The sequence below is a fragment of the Brachyistius frenatus genome, unplaced genomic scaffold (genome assembly GCF_029030835.1).
Source record: "Brachyistius frenatus isolate BFR_SWC_R1_liver_20210118 unplaced genomic scaffold, ASM2903083v1 Contig_1, whole genome shotgun sequence".
NCBI lineage: Eukaryota > Metazoa > Chordata > Actinopteri > Embiotocidae > Brachyistius > Brachyistius frenatus.
The window spans coordinates 9802628-9821521 of NW_027210600.1; the positions used below are offsets into that span (position 1 = coordinate 9802628).

An 18894-nucleotide genomic window follows, 5' to 3' on the forward strand; every position below is an offset into this window, starting at 1 on the left:
ACTGTACTTACACGTGTTTGCCTGCTATAATGGTGTGTCTTTGTGTGGCTGGGTGTGTGTGTGTTTACCCATGGCTGTGTGTGTGTGTGTGTGTGTGTGTGTGTGTGTGTGTGTGTGTGTGTGTGTGTGTGTGTGTGTGTGTGTGTGTGTGTGTGTGTGTGTGTGTGTGTGTGTGTGTGTGTGTGTGTGTGTATATGCTTGTATGTATTAGAGTCGTCAGCTGGAGTCGGAGACGGGGACGACGGAGGAGCACAGTCTGAACAAGGAGGCCAGGAAATGGGCGACCAGAGTAGCCAGAGAGCACAAGAATATCATTCACTACAAGAGAGTAAGATGTTGCATAAACCCATTTCACAAATGCAATATGTCAATTGGAATCAAGTTTTTAAGTGTCAAACACTATTTCTAATCAAGAAGTGTGTTTTTGTGTGTTGTTTTCAGTCTCTGGAGGAGTGTGAGAGCCATGGCTTGCCTCCCACAGAGCAGGGCAGACTAGATCTGGAGCTGAAGATAGAAGACACCAAAGAAAGCATGCGCAAAGCTGAGGTCTGTGACTCACATTGTCAACATGTACTGTTGTCTCAGTGTCTGTGTTCAAACTCAATCCCTTCTGTGGTGAAGTTCGTATGTTCTCACCATGTTCATATGGTTTTCCTCTGGGTGCTTTGTTTTCCTCTCGCAGTCTAAAGTAATGCAAGATCGGGCGAACTGAAAACACTAAATTGCGAGTGAATGTAGTGTGTCAGCTTAGGCTCCAGCCTCTGCCACCATGCACAGGATACAAGGATATAGAGACCAGATGGACAGAGGATTCTTCTCCAACAAACCTTCAGTACACAAACATCAATCTTTATATTTATGAGAGCAGCTAGTGTGGAGTGTGTCAAAGAACATTTGATTTTCTCAATATGTGAAAAAAATGTTGGCAAAAAAAAGTCGGACATTCTTCCTTGAGTAGCCTCAAGAGGTTTCTTTTCATGTTTTTTGAAAAAAAAAGAAAAAGAAATGGACAGAAAAAAGGAAGCAGTCATGTGATGCTGATGTCAAAACCAAAAAGCTGTAAAACATTGTTTTTTTCTTTGTATTATTACTGACCTGTTTGTGTGCCTTTGGAGGGGAAAAAAAACAAACAACAACCTCTCTGTGAAGTCTGTGTCACACATTGACATGAAAGGACAAAATTCTGCATATCATTACAAACTCTGTTGTAATATCGGTGCAGCAAATGAGCCTTCTGTAAAGTGATGCTCCTACCTGCTACACAGCATTTGGGCTGAGTGGCTGATTATTTTGGAGAATTGAATGCAAACAGCTTCAGACTTTTTGTGCAGATACATTTAACAAACATGGACCACGTTGTAGGCGACGATAAATCATTAAAATTCTTCACGTATCCATTCCACAACGCAGACTAACTTCCTGATGATTATATTTTTTTCTACATTCTGCTCACTTGTAGAGGTTTAAAAACACCTTTATAGTGTTACTGTCTAAATACCTCACTGTGACAGTATACAGGTGTGGTACCATTTCTAGATATTTTTTATTTATTTAGATATTACATATAATAGTTCAATTTCTACACCGTCAGATCAAATATTAGGATTTTACTTGGACTTATTGCTCCTCTGCCTCTTTCTCAACTTGACACTCCCTCTCTTTTCCTTCTACACTCCTCAGCCTTTCCACTTGCAGAGATATCTATCATTTATGTATTGACTCTGAGGGATTCAACCTGTCACACTGAATGAGACCATTGCATCATCTCCTATCGGCCTCAGCTCGATTCTGTCTTTTAAAAGTCTCGACATTAGATTCTAGTCTTATTTTTCAGCCTTAGTGTGCTCAGCTCACTCTCAACTGCCTCATTGCCTCTTGCTGCCTTTCTAATCAGGCTTCCACATATTTGGCACCCTCTGCTGTCAGGTTCGTTTAGAAAACATTCATTTTTGATGATGGCCTCTGTTTAATCATGTTTAAGTTATTTTAGTCTACCAACCCCCCGCAGGGACAATCTAGCAACTATCTGTAGTTCGTGATCTCAGTTTCTACAGAATAATTAGGGATGCTTTTCACTGCACCAGAGCAAACATGTGCCCACATCACCTTTTTCCTACCCCACCCTCTGTCTTCCTCTCTCTTTCAGTCTCTGTCTGTCTGCTCTTCTGCACTCTACCAGGCCAGCATTACCTTGACTAAGATGATGAATATTTTATGAGCTCATTTGATACAAATGGCCTCATCACAGAGCTCTTATGGCAGAATTATAAAGGGAGTGAAAGCAGAACAAAAGACATTATGTAGGTTTGGTAACCACATTATCTTGATAGTGATAGCTCCCTCTCCTTTTACATGAAGTCCCATCTTCATCCTATCAAGCCCCTCTGCAGTAGCACTTTCAGAACCTCATTAGAAACTGAAGCAAAACCCTACAGTGGTTATAGAATGGAGAATCAGTTGTAAAGAAGACACCGTGCATACAATGAAATTCAGTCAATGGATTTTAAAGATATTTCTGCCTAGCTGGGTAATAATCTGATAATAATACTTTGGTATCATCCGAAGCAGCATAAATGAAACGGCAGCTTAAACAAAGAAGACTATGATAAACCAGTAAAAAGATTGATAGCACAGTTGGCCTCGCTACCTGTCCTCTGTCAACGATCTTATATAAATTGACTTGTTTGCTTGCGATAACATCTTAATACGCTGTGATGGACAATTGAGTTTCACAATCAATGTTATGAATCAAAGAGCTGTCTGTGCCAAAAATGCGACCATCATTTACTGCAGTCAAACTTCTGGAGACTCTGTGAAAAATATACAAGTTTTAGGTTTATTTTAGGTTCAGTTTTATTTACACTAACTTCAATACTTTCAAGAACTTTCAGACCTATTTATTATCCATTATTTTCAGAATGTGTTAACAGCCAGGGAGTCTTGAGTGCTGTTCATATCAATAGAGGAGAAAGTAGTAGTCAACTAATCTACAATTGATTAACAGAAAAGGTGTCTATTTAAATAATCAATTAATTGTTTTGTGTCATTTTTAATGGTAGTATAATAATATTTTTTGGTTCCAGCTTCTTAAATGTGAATATTTTCTGGTAACTTTAGTCTTCAGTCACAATAAACTCACTATCTTTTGCTTTTTGACAGTTGGTCGGGACAAAACACATAGCTTAACTATTTAAAGACCAAATCCTCCATCATAGGAGAAAACAAATAACACATTAGTTGATAATCACTGGTCACACAGGACTCAAAACTAACAAATAAACAATACTAGAAGAAATAAAACAAAGTTTTTTTTTTATATATAGCTTTAAACCTGATGTGTTTTTCAGTGTTCGATAGTACACACCTCAGACGATTATTTTTTGTCTTTGTTTGAATGCAATCAATAAATACGGGAAGAAAAACCAGTAGAAACATGTTCTCTCTGCTCCACAGATGCCGGTCTGATTTTTATGGCCTCTGCCTGAGTGCTTGATAAAAGACTGAAACAAGAGACCGTTCACATCTTTCTGTGAAATTACTTGAACACTTATTACTGTTACAAAATTCCCCAGCATGATAAAACGAAACAAGTGATTCATACTTTGATAAAAGACAAATTAAAATTCTCTTAAAGTTAAATTTGTTATATTCAATATTCTTATGTTAATTACCTATAATGACATTCCACCCCAGGCTGTCTCTAGTGCTCTACTGGAGCTTATTAATAAAACAACAAGCTTCCCAGATCAGAAATTAAGAGAAAAGACAGCATTAGGATGAATGGGAAACTCGTGTGTTATAATTTATACAAATTTCGGTATTAGATGATGATGAGTATCTTCCTCTTTCTAAGAAGCTCTTAGAGGATGAGAGACTGTCAGCAGTTGAGGGTCTGTCCCCTGAGCTGTTGAAGCCTCTTGTCAAACTGGCTCCAGCAGACAATCTGGCCTCATTTACATGTGTCAGCACGACAGGGAGCAGGTTGTGCTCTCAGACACCTTTCAGCACAAGCAAACGCAACGAAAGAAGACTGGAAAAATGTGTGGAAGTATCTTCTCTTAATCTAGACACATTTCCATCCGCGTTGGCATGTTTGTACCATAATAAGAGAAGGCACAATCACAGTGTCCATATTGTGTCCATAAAGCTGACTTCTTTTATTTCATCTTTCAAATAAAAAAAACAGGAGGAACTGTATTGTGAAACAGTTACTGTATAGTTGTACTAAATACCCCGTGTGATCCCACTGTCCCTCTTTATCTTGACATTGTAATACTTCACATATTCGACATATCTTCTCTTCATGTAGTTTGTTGTCTTAAATGGAGCTCACATACAGTATTTCATAACTTTTCCCTACAACTCCATCTGTTTGTCTTTTGAGATCACCTGGTTGTAGCACGTTTTGCAGACCACCATAGATGTCTTTAGTTTTATTTACAGCCAGACAGCTGAATTTTCTTACTGCAGTATCTCTCTTCCTGTCCATCTTTCCATGTGTTTTTCAGTCTCCTTTTCTTTCAGTTAAAGCTGTATCGATTACAGTTGCTCAGCTGGACCAGCTGCCTGAGTTTGTGCCGTCTATCCACCAGCGATCTATACTCACACCAACCTATTGACTTGAAGTAATGATGCTTCAAGTCAAGATGCTGCAAATTCTTTTTAAGGAACCACTGCTAACAGCAAAATTGCCAGTATTTTGACTATCCTTTTTAGTTTGGTATGTTTATGGTCCAACTGGAACAGCCAAGGCCGATGTTTCCCTTTTGTATTTGTTGGGTGCTGCAGAAAAGAAAACATGGAGGCTCTCAAGGGACTCAGGTCTTTATTGATCAAAGTCGATGAGGCTGTGCTTGTCAGTGTGTCTGTCTGTCAGACTCTGTGGGATGGAGTCATGAGCCATCAATCTGCTCTGTCAGCATCGCTGAGAAGGGAAAGGGGCAGGTAATGAAAGAGGAAATTGATGAAAACAGAGAGACGCCAAAAAAAAGGAGAAAGGATCAGAGATGAAAGTGAGTCTGAGTGTAAATCTCAGGGGTTTCCCTACTGGTGGTTATAGCCTCCATCATATCGTCTCATTAGGAAGGAACCTTATTCTAGTGTTCGCAGCTCGTTAAAACAAAGTACAGCAAGTTTTGGTGATTTGTTCTTTAGGAGATTATGTGGCACAGATTTGACACATGGGACCATTGGGTTTTAAAAAAACTCAATCAATATTGCTCCTTTTAAGATTAATAGGAGAAAAGCTCTTGTCGGGCAGTGAGGTGTATTATTAACTCTCCTAACCCCTTTTTCTCTTAAGACAATAAAGTTGAAAGCTGAAGCTCGGTTGGACCTCCTGCGGCAAGTGGGGGTTGCCGTGGATACCTGGCTGAAGAGCGCCATGAACCAGGTGTGTTTTGTAACCGAGTGTTGGGAAAATCAATACATGTACGCTGTACGTGTGTGCATGCAAGCCTCTCCTTCTCTCTGCCTGACGTGTTTTATGCAGACAAGCATGATGCACTGTGTGATACGTGTGTGTACTTCTATCCTTTCCCACATAAATTGTAGTTTGTGTAGTGCAATGTGAGTGTGCCTGTTTGCAACATGTGAATAAACCCCCCACTCTCTCTGTGTGCATGCTGTAGGTGATGGAGGAGCTGGAGAATGAACGCTGGGCAAGCTACACTTCGCACGATCCCTCACTGTCGGTGAGACACTTGCTCTCGCTGTACCTACGTTGCTGCTTTCTTGCCAAGCCAGTAGAATGAAACCAAAAACAGAAAGTCTGTTAATATGATTTGAAAACATAGGAGGACTCAATTAAACTGTAAAACTTGTGAACATGGTATTGGACCTATTGTTAGTCCCACTGCCTGCAATTCTGGAGACTAAGACTAAGTACATAAATACGGTTTCTGATTGGCTTGAAAGTACAAATCTCACAGGGCGAAAAAGAAGCGTACCTTTTCACCACACAGTACACATCGTAGCTGTCCTTGTTGCATGCACTGTGGCATGTTTTACTCACTTCAAGTGAAAACCATCAGATCCCTGAATTTTGTGTTAGTCACAACTGCTGTTTGCTCATCTGTTTTACCCACACGTTTTCTTCTTGCAATACACAAAACGGCACTGAGTTCAGCACATTCAAATAAGTAATCTTACAGTCTTAAAGGAGCAGTTTGTAGGATTTAGAGGCATCTGGCAGTGAGGTTGCAGATTGCAACCAACTGAACACCCCTGTTCACCCTCTCTTTCAAATCATGTAGGGCAGGGTTCTCCAATCTTTTTTCCTCTGAGAGCTACTTTGACAAAAGGAAAGTGTCCAAGAGCTACTCATTACATAGCTGACCACTTTTATTCTTTTATATAAACAATTACAAATTGATAATCAACACGCACATACTCGACTAGTAACTACCAGGTAGCTCGAGAGCTGCTGGTTGGAAACCTCTGGTGTAGGAGAATCTATGGTGGTCGCAAAACTTGTAAAAGATGCAAAAGCCCCTCTCGAGATGGTGTTTGGTTTGTTTCTTCTGGACTCCTGTAGAAACATAGCGGGCTCTGTGGAAGAGGACCAACTCTTTATGTAGATTAAAATGTACCCCATTCTAAGGTAACAAAAACACAAACATTTTTAGCCTTGTGAATTTACGCAAATGGAAACGTAATTATGAAGAATATATTCAACAAGTATTTCTGCCTATAGATCCCGCTAGACCTTACATACCAAACCTTTAAAACACTGGCTCCTATTGATATGAAGTGAAAATCATCCAGCTCAAATCATCTTCCTGACGACTCGCTCCCTGAATGATGTAAATTGGTGAACAAGTGACCTCGGCCCTACTGTCTAATCATCCATCACACCAGTTGCAGCCTCTTAAAACACCCCACTACCCCAGTGGAATATTGATGTAGTCCAGATATAATGTAGTTTTTGATTTCATGACCCTTAGCTTTAATGACACAAAACACTCTGAAGCTCTTTTTTTTTTGTATCACCTCGTCAGGTTTAGGAATGTGTGTACATACAATTGTCGAGGCTGAGGAAGTGGACTCCGGGTAGTGATGCTCCCTTACTGCCCTCATTACTGGTGGTAGTCGACCCCGTACAGAAAGTCGACCTTATAAAGGAAGTTTGACACTTTGGGAAATATAACTTTTTGCTTTTATACTGCTAGTGAGATGCTAATATTGATCGCAGGCTCAAGTCTTTGCCATAAAGATACGATGTTGCTCCTAAAACAGATTCATTGCACAAATATTTTGTTAGTTCAGTTGGTATTGTTCTTAAAATGAGACTTTATAAGACTCGCATGCTGTTGCACAAGTTGTGGATATTTATGCACATTTGTGTCAGTGCATTTGTTTTGTTTTGTGTTTTGTTTTTTTACATCAGCAACACAGGGAGGAAAAGTGTGTGCGCATGACTCAAAATGTAACCCCTCACAGGACTTTGTGAGGAGTCGTGTGTGCCTGTCTGTCAACAGGGCTAAACATAGTCAGTCTGCTCCACTGGAAGCACTTGACATTCTGCTCATGTGATATTGCAGCTCGCAGCTAACACCAGGGAGAGGTACTGAGAGTGAGAAAGAGAGAGAAAATAGGGAGAGAGAGGGAGAAATCTGGGAGGAGAGCGATGGGAAGAAGCAGGGATGATAGAGGGAGTTGTGCAGTGAGAGAGGGAGAGGTGGAGAGACAATTACTGACGGAGAAAATAAACTGAGAAAAGGAAGAGGGGGTGTGATGTGGAGAAGGAGAGGTGAGGAGACAGTGGTGTTAGGGCGATAATGCTGAAGTAAAATTGGATGCAGAAGTGAGAGAGACGGGCGGGATTGTGGAAATACAGCAGAGAACATATTGTAAGCCCACAGTATACTGCTAAAATAATAGATTTGGTTTACCAAGATGAAACAAAGAGCAGCCTTTAGATTGGATCACAAGCATGCAAACCAAACCTTTCAAACGTTGACACATTTATGTCTCAAAAACCTCAGTGATGGTGGGAACTTTGAATCTTTTTATGTTCTTTTGAGTGCACTTTTAAAACTTTCTTTTTTAACTTTCCTTGCCCTGTTTATAAGATTAATCAGTTGGAAGCTCTTGCAGAAAACTCCCATCTGGTGCGGGTGCCATTAAAAGAACAGACTAGGAGGCACACTGAGTATTCAGCCATATGACAGCAGTTCAACAGCCTTTGATTTTATTTGGAGTGCACTGGAGCCTTCAGAGACTGGCAGCAGCAAAGGAGGAGAGATGAATATTATTAACAAGGTGCAACAAAGGAAATGAAGAGAGAGAGAGAGAGAGAGAGAGAGAGAGAGAGAGAAGGGGAGAAAAACTGCAGGAGGAATTGTTAACAGCAGTTTGCTGATTAGGCAGATGTCAAAAAGTGACCGACGGCAGTAAAAAAAGAAGAAAGGATGGATGGATTGTGAAGAATAATCCGCACAGAAAAACAATGAGTGCAGGGAATGGGGACTTCCCTCTGGCCTTCCTTCAGCCCACTCACTTTTATTAATACAAGTATGAAATACTGCAAGTCACAAAGCTTTAAGTCTCTCAGGCCCCAACTGCCTTCATTACAATATCACTTTTACAGTTATTACTCTACAGGACCAATAAAATATGCCTTTGGTCTCTATCTCATCTCTACTGGCTCACTCAGTGAGCTGTATTCTTTGGTGATACTTTATTGGGTTATTAATGAAATACATGCTGGTCATTTAACTTCAGGGAATAAATGGGATCGGCCCTCAGACGGTGCAGCGTACTCTTAAATCAACGATGTAAAGTGTATGTAACACAATAAACATGCAGGCACCAAAAATGTGGCTTTGCAAACACACCTCAAAATGTTGAACTGGACATCAAGTCATCCGTTATCACGCTGAATCCATCTCTCTGCCCTGTTGTGTATTTCTTTGGTATGTCTCTTTACAATGTACCAACTGTCACTGCACAGGTCCTACTTCAAAAGGATTTGTTACATTAAGGGGGTTAATTTAACACTAAATCTTGTGGCTATACACGTTACCAACAGGCTGCAATAGTTATTCTCCTCATTTGAGTGCACACATTTTATAAGTTACATAATGTTTGCACTTCGATTCATATCAAAATGTCTTGGTAACTATTTTGTTTCCACAGACATTCAGGAGAAACCTGCTGACACTGGGGAAACCTTCACTTTTCTTGTAGTGCTTCCATTAGGACTGACTTGGCTTCCAGCAAAATCCCTTTGAACTACTTTATTATTACTTTAACAGCTTTGGTGGTGACCTAACTTTTATTTGTCCAATAACATTCAAATGTACTTGTTAAACTAAAGACTGTCCCGTAATCCTTTTCTCTACTTTGTGTTTCGCTATGGTTGGCGTGTTACCCAGAATGGGAACATGCTTAACTATGATAATGAACATGGTAAACATTATACCTGCAAAGCATTGTCAAATTAGCATGCTGACATTTAACTGCAGCATTACATTACAGTTTACAGCAGCAGTCGGAGATGTAACATGTGTGTTATAACAGAAAATACATCATTCAAAAGAAAAGCAAACATAAAATCATGCAGCTTATGTGTTGTAAGATTTTGTGTGAACCGATCCTACTGGCAAGCTTTCTTAGTTGTGTGTTTTCTTTTTTGTTTAATTACGGAATGCCTTAAGACCACACCTGAAGGTTTGCATTTCCCTAGAGAAAACATTCTTCTGTCCAACTTGGGAGATCAGATCAACAAAACACACGCTGGTGTAGAGTTTACTGTGTCAACAGAAATCTGATGACTAAACACAATGATCACGGAGTAGACACACACACACACACACACACACACACACACACACACACACACACACACACACACACACACACACACACACACACACACACACACACACACACCCTCTCTCTCTCTCTCTCTATTGTTATCGGGCAGGTCAGCTTGCTGTGTGCCATGGATCTTTCTACCAGCTGGATCACATGACATTTATACAAGCCAGTGAAATTCACATGGAACAAAAGAGGGAGGGTCTGAATCATATGAAACATTAGTCCCTCAACACCTGTCGCTAAAAGCTACAGTACACACACCGAGCAGCACAGAGAAACGTAGACAGGAAGTACAGGTAAGGGATCATCAGTAGAAGTTTGCTTGTGAGACTGTAGCACGGAGGAAGGAAGAGGTAACGGGTAAATGTCAGTCTCTGTTAAATGGACAGACTTCCAACTCGTCAATAAATACATAGAAGGCAGGAGGAGTGGAAGGCGGGACGGTAACACAGCAAGAGTGTGAAAGGCAGAGGTGAATGGGAGAGAACAAAAGGAAGGGAGCTGTAGACCTCAGACAAAAGCAGAAATACAAAACAACAGCAATATAAAACGTCACCTCGCCGGGCATCCCTGAAGGACAGGAGGAGTTGCAATGAGACTTTTTTCTGGTTTAATTTGAATTCAATCCTTGGCAAGTTAACTTTTATTTGATGCTATGATATGTTAATCACGGGTGGAACTCCATTTCGACTTGTTCTTGCATTTGGACAATTGTTTGATTGTTTGATCTGTAGTACAAGAATGTATTTTATTCTTTCGCTTTAAAAGTGAGTGGTGCTTTTTTTTTTTTTTTTTTTCTGCGTCCCCGTACTTATCAGAGGGTTTTGACTTCATCTTCGGCTGTGGCTCTGTTTATGTGTTAAAGGGCACAGTGGACTTGGAGCGCGAGGAGGGCGAAGAGTGTGAAGAGAATATGGAGGTTTTTGACGATAGCAGCTCCAGTCCTTCGGGAACCCTCCGCAACTACCCGCTAACCTGCAAAGTCCTGTACTCATACAAGGTATAAATACACACACATGTACACACAAAGTTACTTTCTGCAGTTACGTGGTCGCACACCTAGCTGCAACCAGAGAAACACCCACAACACACAGTTTAATTGTGTGCCTGTTTAGGTACACAATGAGACAACGAAATGTGAACATCAATGTTACACCAATGGATTTGTGATTGGTAGTCATGACAATGTTTAACATTTTCAGACGAATCATTAATGAAGAAGTCTTTGGGTTATAAAGTATGATTACGCCTATTCTCACTCCCACTTTCTCTCTTCTTCTATGTTGAACTCTTGGTGTGTCTCTCCTTCAGGCCTCTCAGCCAGACGAGTTAACTATTGATGAACAGGAGATGTTGGAGGTCATTGAGGATGGCGACATGGAGGACTGGGTCAAGGTGCCCAAACAGACTCACACGCATATATCAGACACACACAGTACAGAAGAGTGCAGTAGATGTATATCGGATGTATTCTTGCAACAGATATTATCTCACCGGCTCTGGATTTGGATTTACATACTTACATGGTATCTTGGTGTTCCTTTTTTTTTTTCCTCTCCAAGGCACGCAATAAGACCGGTCTGGTGGGCTACGTCCCAGAGAAATACCTGCAGTTTCCAACCTCCAACAGTCTGCTGAGCATGCTTCAGTCTCTGGCTACGCTCGACGCTCGATCGCACACCTCGTCCAATTCAACGGAGCCAGAGCTGCACTCTGGATGCATCAACGGAGACACAAATAGTAAGCGTTCTGTAAACCAAGTAATTTCAATTATTCTGTTTAACAATCAAACTGCATGCCAGGAGTTTTAAGTGAGAGAAGTTAGTTCCACTTGTACCAGTGTAAATTAGTTTTACCCTTATAATGAGATTATTATGTAGCACCGAGTGAGCCATTTTGCTCTTCACTGCTCCACTGGAGGCCAGCTATAGAAAACGCAGAGTTTGCTCAGCAGGGTTTTTATTGGAAAGAGTAAGTGCGGGGGGTTTCTACTTAGCCCTCCTGGGTATATCAAGGTCAAATTACACAATAAAGGCAAAAAACGCAAGAGAAATATGAGCCACACTTAAGTAAAAGCAGAGTTTCCTAAAACATCCTACCTTAAGTCAAGTTTCCAACGTTTTGTCCATCCTGATTGCCTTTCCATCCACTTATATGTAGCAATTAGAAATGGTGTTGCTGTCATCCCAGTTGATCACTGGAACAGAAAGCTGAGCAAAGTGGTTATATAAAGCTGTGGAAAGAAAACTAAACATCAGCGGTTGAAAATGTGGGCCAATTTAATGAAATGGACAAGAGACAAGTCTCGTCTGTTCTCCCACTCATTTCTGTGATTCAAGCACACACTGTTGGGTGTTGAAAGTCTGCATTCAGCCAGCATCGAAAGAAAATATCAAGTAAATGAAGTTGCTGGATGCAAGCTTCGAGCTGAAACTCATGACAGCCTTTTTTAAAAAAAAAAAAAAAAAAAAAAAAATGGCTAGAAATACTTTTACTCTGACAAATGTTGACCAGGCTTGAAGGGCAACATCTACACTATCTGGTGAAAAGTTATAGTAATTGGTACTTGATTGGCCATCTTCGCTGCGTACCAAAACAACAACAAAACAACTAAAAAAAACAGCTCTAGATTGTCGCCTGGTGGTTGAAAATGATTTTCAGTCTGTATCCTTCCTTACGTGCCTTATTTGCAACCTTATACCGCTTTCCCGTTTCCTTCTGCCCACTCTTTCTCCATCCCTCTTTGTTTTGCTTTGTGTCTGCTCTGCCTGAGTACTGAGGAAATCCTGTCACCTAATTATTGTTACAGTTACATCTTTCTGTGTTCTCTGTATCTCCCTCACTCCAGCCATGTGTACCATTTACTTTATGACAAAGAGGGCCAAAGCAGACAAGGAACTACATTTCCCGGAGAATAATTATTCCCAGTGTAACTCTAATTGCTTTCTCCCTCTCTTTGTCGTCTCTCCTCCCGGCAGTGGTGTATGTCCGTGCACTTTACGATTACGAGGGCCAGGCGGATGAAGAACTGTCCTTTTCCGAGGGAGCCGTGATCCGCCTGTTGAGCCGTGACACCCAGACAGACGACGGCTTCTGGGAGGGGGAGCTGAACGGGCGGGTGGGCGTTTTCCCCTCCGTGCTGGTAGAAGATCTCACCGAGAATGGGGAGACCAGCGGGGGAGGGGCGGGCGATACGCAGGTACGGTAACACCCGCGCACACACGGGGGGGGGGCGAGTCTCCCAGTTGGGGAAATGGAATGACAAATGTAAAGCGAGGTGGGGCTGATTTACTGCTAAGCAGCAGACATGCAGTGCTTTGCTCTGCAGCTGAGCCAGACATGTGGCCTTATCAGTCCTTCCTCAGGGCACAAATACCGAGGATTGAGTGTCGTCCAGTGTGCCACTTTATACCCCTGCTCCCCTCCCTTCCTGCCTGTAGTCCAGTTGATCTCTCAGCAGGGCAGAGTTCACAAACAGTGGATCAGAACTGTTGTGTTCCTGCAGCACTCTGATAAAAACCCGGCACCGTAATCACAGAAACGGGTCTTATCTGTGGCACTGAGTGTTGCCCTATTAGAGGTTTAGCAACAGGAAGGATACAGCCTCTCCCTTCCTACAAGACGGCAGACATAACACGCAACGACTTTTAACGTCTTTTAAGTGCTACTGTACGTGGGGAAGATATGTTAAAAAAAAAAAAAGCTTAATTATCCTATTTGAGTATATCTAAAAAGCCCCTGAAAGTCAAAATGGTTTTCTTTTTGATCATTTTAAATATGTGATGGTGGCAGAGTTTTCCATCCGTGACCGATATTTTTAAGTCGCTTTAATCAATTATTTTATAATAGCATATGTGTGAAACTATTCTGTAAAATGTGAAGGGTCTTGTTTGGAGTTCTAAACACCTCTGCGGTTCCCCTCGCTGCTTCAAAGCGTCTACAGAGGTTCGTTCAGTGTATTTCTTTGGTTTTGCAGCCCGCAACTTTGCTGTGTTGATTCACACGTCTCAGCAGATGTGATGAGATGTTTCCATGTTATGCAATGTTAGCAGCAGCAGCAGCAGCAGCAGGGGGCTGTTTTTTTTTTTTTTTTTAGTGAAAAGACTCTAAAAACGTACCATACCCTGCACAGCACCAGATAGCTGTCAGGTAAAGTTAGTAACTAGCTGGTTAACTCAAGTGAGAATAGAGAAACTAAAAAGAACTATATATTTCGCAGAAGTTTGTGGTGACCGAAAAAAGGCACACAAAAAAAATCATTCTGCCATAAACACGACTCTAAATTTACATGGTTTCATATCTGCTGCTATATCAACTTTATACTGTGACTTTGTGAATATTGAGTCTGTAGCTCGTAGCACTGCCCCATTGCCAAAATACATGGTATTAATCCATTAGTAAAATCAACCAGTTAGCCCTACGCGGTGTTTTTTTCTGTTACATTCATGCATGCTGTTTATGTAGGTTTGCCTTCTTTTATCTTGTTTGCCACTGTTCTTTTTTTCTGTAAAGATTAAACCGTTTTAATCCAGTTGAACAGGTTTCATGCAGTTGATGGAGAGCTCATAAAATATTCCCCATGTCCATCAGGCAACGGTCCAACATTTTGGCCTGTAACTTTTTTTTTTTTCTTCTTCCATTTCAAGCGTTAACAACCTGTTTCGTTTTCTCATGTTTATGCAGTCGTGATGAGTGCCGTTACCGAGGGCTTGGTTTTAGACCGTGATTGTTCCATTTAAATATTAGAAGAAAAAAAAAATAACAATAAAAAAATAAACTTTTAAAAAGCTTTTTGCTCTATCTGAAAGGAGGAGATTTTTTTTTTAGATGCATTCATGGTGCTTATTTAAGATGCTTTTTATGTTCAAGCCGTTCAACTTAGACTCAGATGAAAGTGGTTCAGTCCTCAGTTTTACATTGTTTTTGATGTGACGTACAGAGCGTGAGAATCATTCCAGGAGCTTTCAAATCAAAAGTGAGCAGATGACGATGAATTTTCTCTTTTTCTGTCACTCCCTGCAGATCTCTCCATCGTTGAAGTTGCCATCTTCTCTGCCACATCTCCCCCTGTACGACCAACCTCCCATCAGCTCTTTCACCAGCCCCGAGATCTCCACCCCACCTCCTCTGCCGCGCTCACCCTCCGCTGCACTTAACGGGGAGCATAAGCCCCCGCTGCCTGCCTCGTCACACAAAGGACCGAAGTCCACTCACAGTAGGACGCACACAAACACAACAACTTTTTATCAGCGACTGAATTCATTGGGAAGAGTCACTGTGACTTTTGTTTACATTTTTTGACTCTCCCTCTAGATCACAGCTCCGGCAGGAGTCCGGTGTCTCCAGGATTTGCACAGACTCAGCCGTTGCGATTCACTACTGAGGGAGGCCCGGGCAAACTACGACCTGTTAGTATCAAAGTCGCTCGACAAGTGTGTTTTTTGCGTGTAAAAATGTGAATGTTATTTTTCATGATGAATCTATAAAGGCATGGGCTTTGTGTTGTTTTCCTCGCAGATGGATTTAATAGAAGATTTCAGATTCACAAAGCAAAATCAGCATCACCTTTTGTTAGGAAATTAGAGCCGAAGTTGGGGTAGTTTTACCTAACATGATATAGATAAAAAGGTAAATGTAATTGATCAGTGACTTTTACACATCGTTGCAGTTATTTATGACAATGTACAACGTAGTTTCTGAAACACAGCATGAAATACTTTTTTTTTTTACAGCAAAGAACATTCTGTTCCCCTGTTTGATAGTTTAAGTGAATCTGCACTCATTTTGCACTGTTCTGGCCTTGTGATTTTTCTTTGGGTTTTTGATGTCCACAAGAGCGATGAATGAATACTTAAGGAGATTGTAACGTGATTTTGTCTTTTGTGTGACACTTTATAGACCTATAGGCCTTTATAGACATTTTACAGAAACTTTTTGTGACGTGGTTCTCTCCGATTTCCTTTTGAAACCAAAATTTTACATAAGTGTCCATTTAAATTGTGACCTGGGAGTCCAAAAGATGAATTAAATCCCGTCTTTATTTGAAAACAGCTCTAAAAGAAGAGGAAAAAATGATTCCTAGTCCTTGCGTGCATTTCTTGGTTTGTGTCTCACAACAGGAAATGAACATCATTTAAGAAATTAAGAAAAGTAGGCCATCTCTGTTATTGCTGCCTTGACATTCCTCGTTTTCGCTGTGTTCTTCAACTTACATTTAATGTGTTTTGTTTCCCCGCTGCAGGTGCGAGCCGCTCCTCCTCCACCCAAACAGCACCCCCGCCGACAGCAGGAGAAGGGCGACAAGACGGAGGAGGTGGAGATCACGCTGGTGTGACAGACAGACGGGCTGACAGGCGGCTCTAGACACGCACACAAAATTATCACTGATGAAAAACAGACGTGTCCTACAGGCCGGGGATCTGAACTGAAGTGAGCTTAAATAAAGTGATGTGACGGATAAACCGAACCGAACCACTTCGACCCCTCCGGCCGCTCCGCATCTACTCTCATCCTCAAGTTGAGGAAGAGGGCAGAGAGAGAGAGGGGGGAGGGGGAGATAAAGACAGAGTATCCAATTAAATAATTTCCGTATTAGCCTCCTAATGAAGTGCAACAGTAGCCGCCCCCACATCCCTCTTCACCCTCCCGTCCTTCCATTCTTGCCTTAAAACCTCACCTCACTGGGCAGCGGACCAGAGCCCGATGAAGAGGAGGAGGAATGTTTGCAGAGGGGGGGAGCGTGAGGAAAAGTTAATGATGGCTTTGGCAAGTTTTCTTTTGGCCTGTTAAGCTTACTTTAAGATAAGTAAGGTATCTTATATTTTCTGCAGAGGCAGATCATTCTGCCACATGTAACTTTTTTACTCACTTTTTGTTCAAAAGTAGTCATGACGCTCGTGATGAATGTTGGAGCTCTGAAACTGACAAAATGTAGTAAAGGGTTATCGGAAAAGTCAAAGATATTACTGAATACTGAAATAACAAGTATAAATATAAATAAACTCAAAAGTGACTTATCTATACTCTTATTCATCTATTCCCTGTTTTTCCCCTTTTTAATATGTGGAGCAGCAGAGTGGCTTGCTGAAAACACTTCAAGCTGTATATATCTATGGCTAAACACTGTTTTCTATTCACAAAGCTGGCAGGTTGCCATCTTTGTTTTGGCACAAGTTTATAAATCAGCTGAGAAAATCTATTTAATCGTTTAGTGGACAACAGTGAATTCCCTTTTTCCATTCCATTTTTAACCAACAGTTAATCAAATGTATTCTAATGTGAGCAGCGCGAACTGGAGCTAACACGGTCCCTTGTTGTGACGTAAATGGAGAATTATCAAGACTAATGTGTGCCAAGACTAAAAAAAAGTGTGCACAGTAAAATAAATTAGTTTTGCTTTATTTTCTCATGCCATTGGTTATCTTAGATCTCGGGTACCTTTTCCTACATTTTGTATTTTGAGTGTTGTTGCTCCATGAGAAGTAAGCTTGATGAAAGGAAATGAGAGAAAAAAAAACTTGCCAAGGTCGTCATGTGTCGAGTGGAGTGGGGTCGAAGTAAATGGACAGAGGAAGTGTGTGGTGTGCGTGTGGACGCAGCCTCTCCTCCCTTCCCCTCCCCTCCCCTGCCCTGCCCTTCCCTCACCACATATAGTCATTATCATCATACGTATCTAATGTGTATTAGTACAGTACATTACTGTTGTCATAGGAATGTTATGCGCAGCATTTCATATAGACTAACTCGGCTGAATGGAATACCAGGTCTGATATGTAGTGGGAGTTTTATCTTCATCTTATACTGAAAGGGCATTGTAAATACAGCAGGAAGGAGAGGATGAAAGGAGAGAAGGGAGGAGAGGATGAAAGGAAACGAGAGACAAAGGAGGCTGGATCCTCCCCTCTCATCTTCACCTCCCCTCCCCTCCCTCCTTTCATGTCTCACCCTCTTTTCTCTAATGTCTGTTCTGTCCGTTGGCAGTCAGTGTGAATCATATACACACATACAGTTAACATTATATTACACATGCGTTGCTATATCTTCTCCCATTGTGTGCGCTGCGTGTTTGTATCGCTGTTTGGTTCGGGAGAAGACCGCCGGTGCTTTCGAAGGCATCGACATTGTTGGTATTCACTATGTGTATGAGACAGAGAAGCTTTTTTTTTTTTTTTTTTTTTTTAAGATGATACAGACACTGAAAAATATCTCTGGTCAGGAGATGTTTCTTAAGCACAGAATGACGTGTATAGCTATTTTCCCTACAGATCATATCTCCTCTCACCTTGATTTTGTTCATTTATAACATCGTCCGGTTCAGCTGTGTTTACTCGACATGCTTTACGTTTGCAGGTACTCTGTTTCTCTGTTGTCCTGCCAAGCATCCCCATCACATCACTATGCCAGTTGAGCTTTTTAATGCAACGGAGAAAACATGCATTAAAAAAAAAAAAAAAAAAAAAAAAATGGACCTTTAACCTCACCAAATTTATATTAACCTTATATTTTCATTGTATCTTACATTTCAACTTTTATGACGGTCGAAACAGAAAATAAAAGAGGTGTATAAAGCAAATAAATTATCCTTAATGGACAGAACTAGCAAATGACATTCAAATGGAGCCAAGTACAAATCTGTTTTGGTTTTTTTACTCAAAAGTAAATAAAAATTCCCCCTAACACACCCTTCAAGCCTTTAAAACTCCTTGCCTAAAGGGCAGCGTAGCACTTTTATTTATTTATACCTTCCCTGGAAAGTAGCAGTACCTTCACATAGAGTCAGTATGGGTAGAAAAGACTGATGAATCACTGCAGTTACAGAAATCAGAGTTATTCTTTTTTCATGCTGGTTTTATAAACATTCTTAGTTTCAGTGTGACTGATACTTTTTTTATTCTGCACTCTTGCAAAGACATGGACAGATGATGGTGGACGGTGTCATTTGATGTTTTCCTTAATTTATATATATATATATATATATATATATATATAAAAGATATAGTCAGGGTTATTTTGAATGAAGACATGTAGAGAATGTGTGTTTTTTTAGTTTTTTTTAAGTCTCGAGTTCGGCCT

General features: G+C 40.9%; 1 protein-coding gene across 5 annotated transcripts in view; it reads left to right on the forward strand.

The window, feature by feature from the left end:
• Positions 1–18788, forward strand: part of LOC138615557 (F-BAR and double SH3 domains protein 2-like) — a 63422-nt gene extending 44634 nt beyond the window's left edge. For 4 of the 5 annotated variants that reach the window (XM_069689248.1, XM_069689274.1, XM_069689256.1 and 1 more), the window contains 11 exons: positions 212–328; positions 442–546; positions 5303–5392; positions 5631–5693; positions 10688–10822; positions 11134–11217; positions 11385–11562; positions 12801–13021; positions 14845–15037; positions 15136–15230; positions 16064–18788. In XM_069689248.1, the coding sequence (XP_069545349.1) occupies positions 212–328; positions 442–546; positions 5303–5392; positions 5631–5693; positions 10688–10822; positions 11134–11217; positions 11385–11562; positions 12801–13021; positions 14845–15037; positions 15136–15230; positions 16064–16156 (1374 nt within the window). In that variant the 3' untranslated portion in view covers positions 16157–18788. The remainder of the gene's footprint in view (positions 1–211; positions 329–441; positions 547–5302; positions 5393–5630; positions 5694–10687; positions 10823–11133; positions 11218–11384; positions 11563–12800; positions 13022–14844; positions 15038–15135; positions 15231–16063) is intronic. The other variant, XM_069689265.1, reaches the window with a different exon arrangement.
• Positions 18789–18894: the final 106 nt, after the last annotated feature.